The following is a 4448-nucleotide window of genomic DNA, read 5'->3' on the forward strand; positions in this document are numbered from 1 at the left end:
CCCACCTGGCCCGGCTACAGTTGGCATTTCACGTGCTGTTAGTTGGTGGAATAGTTAGAGAAAATTGAAGGCTGCTCCTAAACTTTCAGGCATGATCCGTGTTGATGAGCGAAACAGAACTGCTAAAAATAAAAATAGGCCAGGGAGCAAGTTAGATGACTCTGAGGCATACAGCTAAAATAATTACATGTCATTCTTTTAGTCAAGTTGGTGAACCCATGACAACTTTATTGAGGAACAAACAGCGATTAAAAAAAGAAGCTATTTGTACAAGACCAAGATAAAGTGTAGTGTTTTAAAGTGCACTGTGACCACAGGATGGATGGAAGATTGACAGGAAGGCAGCAAGACGGAGTAAGAAGATGATTGGCTCGTGGAAGATGAGAGGAGGGGGCGGAGCCAGCATGGCTTCTTTAAGGTTTGATGAAATAAATCCCATCTTCTTCACTTTGTTCATCCAGCATGGCTCCGGACTTGGTGTGGGCTACGACTGGTTCAGGATCTGCCTGGAGAGCCAATCCAGGCCTTCCACCAGACCTGTCCCACTCACCGCACACGACGCCTGGACATGGTACTACACACACACACACACACACCATGAGTATTTTACTAGTCCATGACTAACTATTTTCACACGTGTACATTGCTGGTTTTATTAGAAAAGGCCGCAGTTTGACCCCGGAACAGATCTTGGATAATTATCTATCATGGGGGTGTCCAAACTTTTTCCACTCAGGGCCACACACTGAAAAATGAAAGCACGCGTCGGCCTTTTTGATATTTGTCATTTTCAAAACTAATGCAATATAAATTCTATATTTTTATACCCTTAGGGCTCCCCTCAAGTTTGGTCTCGGGGACCCAAAACAGTCTCCGTCATTAAAATGTTAAAAATAAGTCATATTATTTACTGGGTGTGAGTTTTCCTTGCCCTTATGTGGGCCAACCGAGGATGTCGTAGTGGTTTGTGTTGTGGTTTGTGCAGCCCTTTGAGACGCTAGCGATTTAGGGCTATAAAAATGAACATTGATTGATTGATTTTCAATTTTTAAATCACTAGATCAACTTAAAGTATGTGGGTATAAAGTTATCATGTTTTTATGTTTATTTAATGCCGTTTTTGTCAAAACCCTGTTTTTTATGACAAAAACCCAAAATATGCAATATTTTCTCCCCAAAAATGTCAAAGTGGAATATTTGATGTGAAGTCTTTGGAACCTTAAATAAGTCAATAATTCACAAATTCATTTATTTTGAATCATGATTATTTTTGGAGCAATAACAGTTAAAAAAAAAAGAAGAAAAAAAAAGAATACCACTAAAATTATTGGGGATCCAAAAGGGTCCCACTTTAGATCGCCACTCATAAGAGTTAAAATGTGTCTTCTTTTTTTTTACTTTCAACACTTAAGTCTCTAGATCAACTTCTGATGTATCTGCCGATAATATTTTTTGGGGTGTTTTTGTTTGTTTTATTCATTCTTTTTTTGTCATACAAAACTTATTTTTTTTATACATCAAACACTAAATATGCAATATTTTCTCCCAAAAAGATGTCAAAGTGGAATATTTGATGTGAAGTAATTGGAGCAGTGAAAAGGTCAATAATTCATAACAACATCGATTTTGAGTCATTATTATTTTTGTAGCAATAACAGTTAAAAAAAATTAAAATAAAAAATACCACTAAAATTATTAGGAATCCAAAAGGTTCCCACTCATAAAAGGGTTAAAATAATTTGTACATGTTTTACTTTTACCATTTTACCACTTAAGTCTGTCTCTAGATCAACTTCCCATCTATCTGCCGATAATAATAATTATTTTTTTATGTTGTTTTTTATTTCTTAGTTTGTTCTATGCCCTTTGTGTTATACAAAACTGTTTTTTATATGTCAAACACAAAATATGCAATATTTTCCCACCAAAAAATAAACATCAAAATGGAATATTTGATGTGAAGTCATTGGAGCTTTAAGTAGGTCAATAATTCATAATATCAATTTTGCTTATTATTTTTTTCAACTAAAAAGGTCTCACTAAAATCTTAGGGATCCAAAAGGGTCCCATTTTAGATCTTCACTCATAAGAGTAAAAAATATATAAGTATATTTTTCAAACTTTCAACACTTCAGTCCCTAGATCAACTTCAGATTTATCTGCCGATAATATTTTTATGTTTTTTTCATTCCCATTTTGTCATGCAAAAAAAATGCTGTTTTATATGTCAAACAAAAAATATGCAATATTTTCTCCAATTAATATTTGCAAGTGGAATATTTGATGTAAAGTCATTGGAGCCATAATTAGACCGATAATTCATAACAACATTGATCTTGATTCATTAATATTTTTTTGAGTTATGACAATTTATAAACTTCCTGGTGCTCTGAAAGGGTCCCACTCATAAAAGTGTTAAAACAAGTCATACTTTTTTATTTTCAACACTACATCATCTTCAGATCTATCTGCCGATAATGTATTTTTATTATTTTTTACGGGGTGTCTTTCTTTATTTGTTTCATGCCCCCGTTATCATAAAAAGCTTTGTTCTTTAAAAAAAAAAAAAAGTTTTAAAAATTCCCACTAAAATCCTTGGGAATCGAAAATGGTCCCACTCATAAATGTGATAAATATAAATCTTACTTTTTCTTTCATCACTTAAATCTCCAGATGAACTTCAGATCTATCAGCTCATTATATTTTGTGTATTATTTTTTGTGTTTGTTTTGATTCATATTTATTTTTGAGCAATCGCAGTTTAAAAAAGGTCAAACTAAAATTCTAGAGGCGCTAAAAGGCTCCCACTCATAAAAGTGTTAAAACAAGTCATACTTTGTTTTACTTTCAACACTTAAGTCTCTACATCAACTTCAGATATATGTCGATAATATTTTTTAAATTATTTTATGTTTTTTTTTTTTATTTGTTTGTATTATTCCCTTATTGTCTTACATAACTTTGTTTTTTATACGTCAAACACAAAATATGCAATATTTTCTCCAAATAATATGTCAAAGTGGAATATTTGATTTGAAGTAATTGATAATTCATAAAAACATTGATTTTGATTCATTGTTATTTTTGGAGCAATAACAAAAGAATACTACTAAATTTATTGGGGATCCAAAAGGGTCCCACTCATAAAAGTGTTAAAATAATTTGTACATGTTTTACTTTGAACACTTAAGTCTCAAGATCAACTTCTGATCTATCTGCCTATTATAATTTTTTTTTTTTAAGTTTTATTTTTGTTTTGTTTGTTTGTTTTAAGCCCTTTTTATCCTACAAAACTTAGTTTATTGTATGTCAAACACAAAATATTCAATATTTTCTCCCAAAAAGATGTCAAAGTGGAATATTTGATGTGAAGTATTTGGAGCCGCAAATATGTCAATAATTCATAACATCAATTTTGATTCATTATTATTATTTTGAGCAATGACTGTTTGAAAAGGGTCCAACTAAAATTCTTGGCAATCCAGAAGGGTCCCACTCCTTAATGTGTGACCCTTAAAAATAGGTCATACATTTTTTACTTTTAACACTTAAATCTCTGATTTTGAGTCATTATTATTTTTGGAGCAATAAAAGTTTAAAAAAGGAATACCACTAAAATGATTGGGGATCCAAAAGGGACCCACTCATAAAAGTGTTAAAATAATTTGTACATGTTTTACTTTTAACACTTGGATCGGAAATTGATCTCAAGACTTATCTGCCGATTGTAATTCTTATTATTTTAATGTTGTTGTTTTTTATTTCATTATTTTTTCCCCCATTTTGTCATACAAAACTTTTTTTTGTCAAACACAAAATATGCAATACCCCCCCGAAAAGTAAATAAATGTCAAAGTGGAATATTTGATAAGTATTTAGAGATAAGTAATTGAAGCCATAAATAGGTCAATAATTCATAACAACATTGATTTTGATTCTTTTTTTTTTTTTTTTTGGAGCAATGACAGTTAAAAAAAAATCCCACTAAAATTATTGGTCCCACTCATAAAAGCGTTCAAATATTTAATACATGTTTTCTTGCAACACTTAAGTCTCTAGATAAACTTCAGACCTATCTGCCGATTATAATTTTTTATATTTGTAAGTTTTATGCCCAGGTCCCACTCATTAGTGTTTGAGATGATTCATACATTTTTACTTTCAACACTTAAAACTTTAAATCAACTTCAGACATATCATATTTTTATTAGTTAGTTCAATTCCCTTCTGAGGATACACACGTACCTGCTGGGAGACCCCCGCCAGGCGCAGGGCGGTGGTGACCTCGCTGACAGACATGGCGTGCGGGAGGTCTTGTTTGTTGGCCAACACCAACAAGGACACCTTCCTCAGCTCATCCTCTTCCAGCTGCAACACACACCGACACTTCCATAAACACCGACACTTCCATACACACCGACACTTCCATACACACCGACACTTCCATA

The 4448-nt window shown here is 32.5% G+C and overlaps 1 protein-coding gene and 1 long non-coding RNA gene across 2 annotated transcripts in view; both read right to left on the reverse strand.

Moving 5' to 3' along the window:
- The window catches only part of LOC133546085 (uncharacterized), a 424415-nt gene that overhangs the window by 101490 nt on the left and 318477 nt on the right, over window positions 1–4448 (reverse strand). The window lies entirely within an intron of this gene.
- Window positions 194–4448, reverse strand: part of LOC133545957 (ADP-ribosylation factor 4-like) — a 13863-nt gene continuing 9608 nt past the window's right edge. Inside the window, exons 5-6 of the mRNA XM_061891712.1 lie at window positions 4246–4368; window positions 194–574 (exon numbers count right to left, since the gene is read on the reverse strand). Of these exons, the coding sequence (XP_061747696.1) occupies window positions 485–574; window positions 4246–4368 (213 nt within the window). The 3' untranslated portion in view covers window positions 194–484. The remainder of the gene's footprint in view (window positions 575–4245; window positions 4369–4448) is intronic.

This window comes from Nerophis ophidion, linkage group LG02 (assembly GCF_033978795.1).
Source record: "Nerophis ophidion isolate RoL-2023_Sa linkage group LG02, RoL_Noph_v1.0, whole genome shotgun sequence".
Classification (NCBI taxonomy): domain Eukaryota; kingdom Metazoa; phylum Chordata; class Actinopteri; order Syngnathiformes; family Syngnathidae; genus Nerophis; species Nerophis ophidion.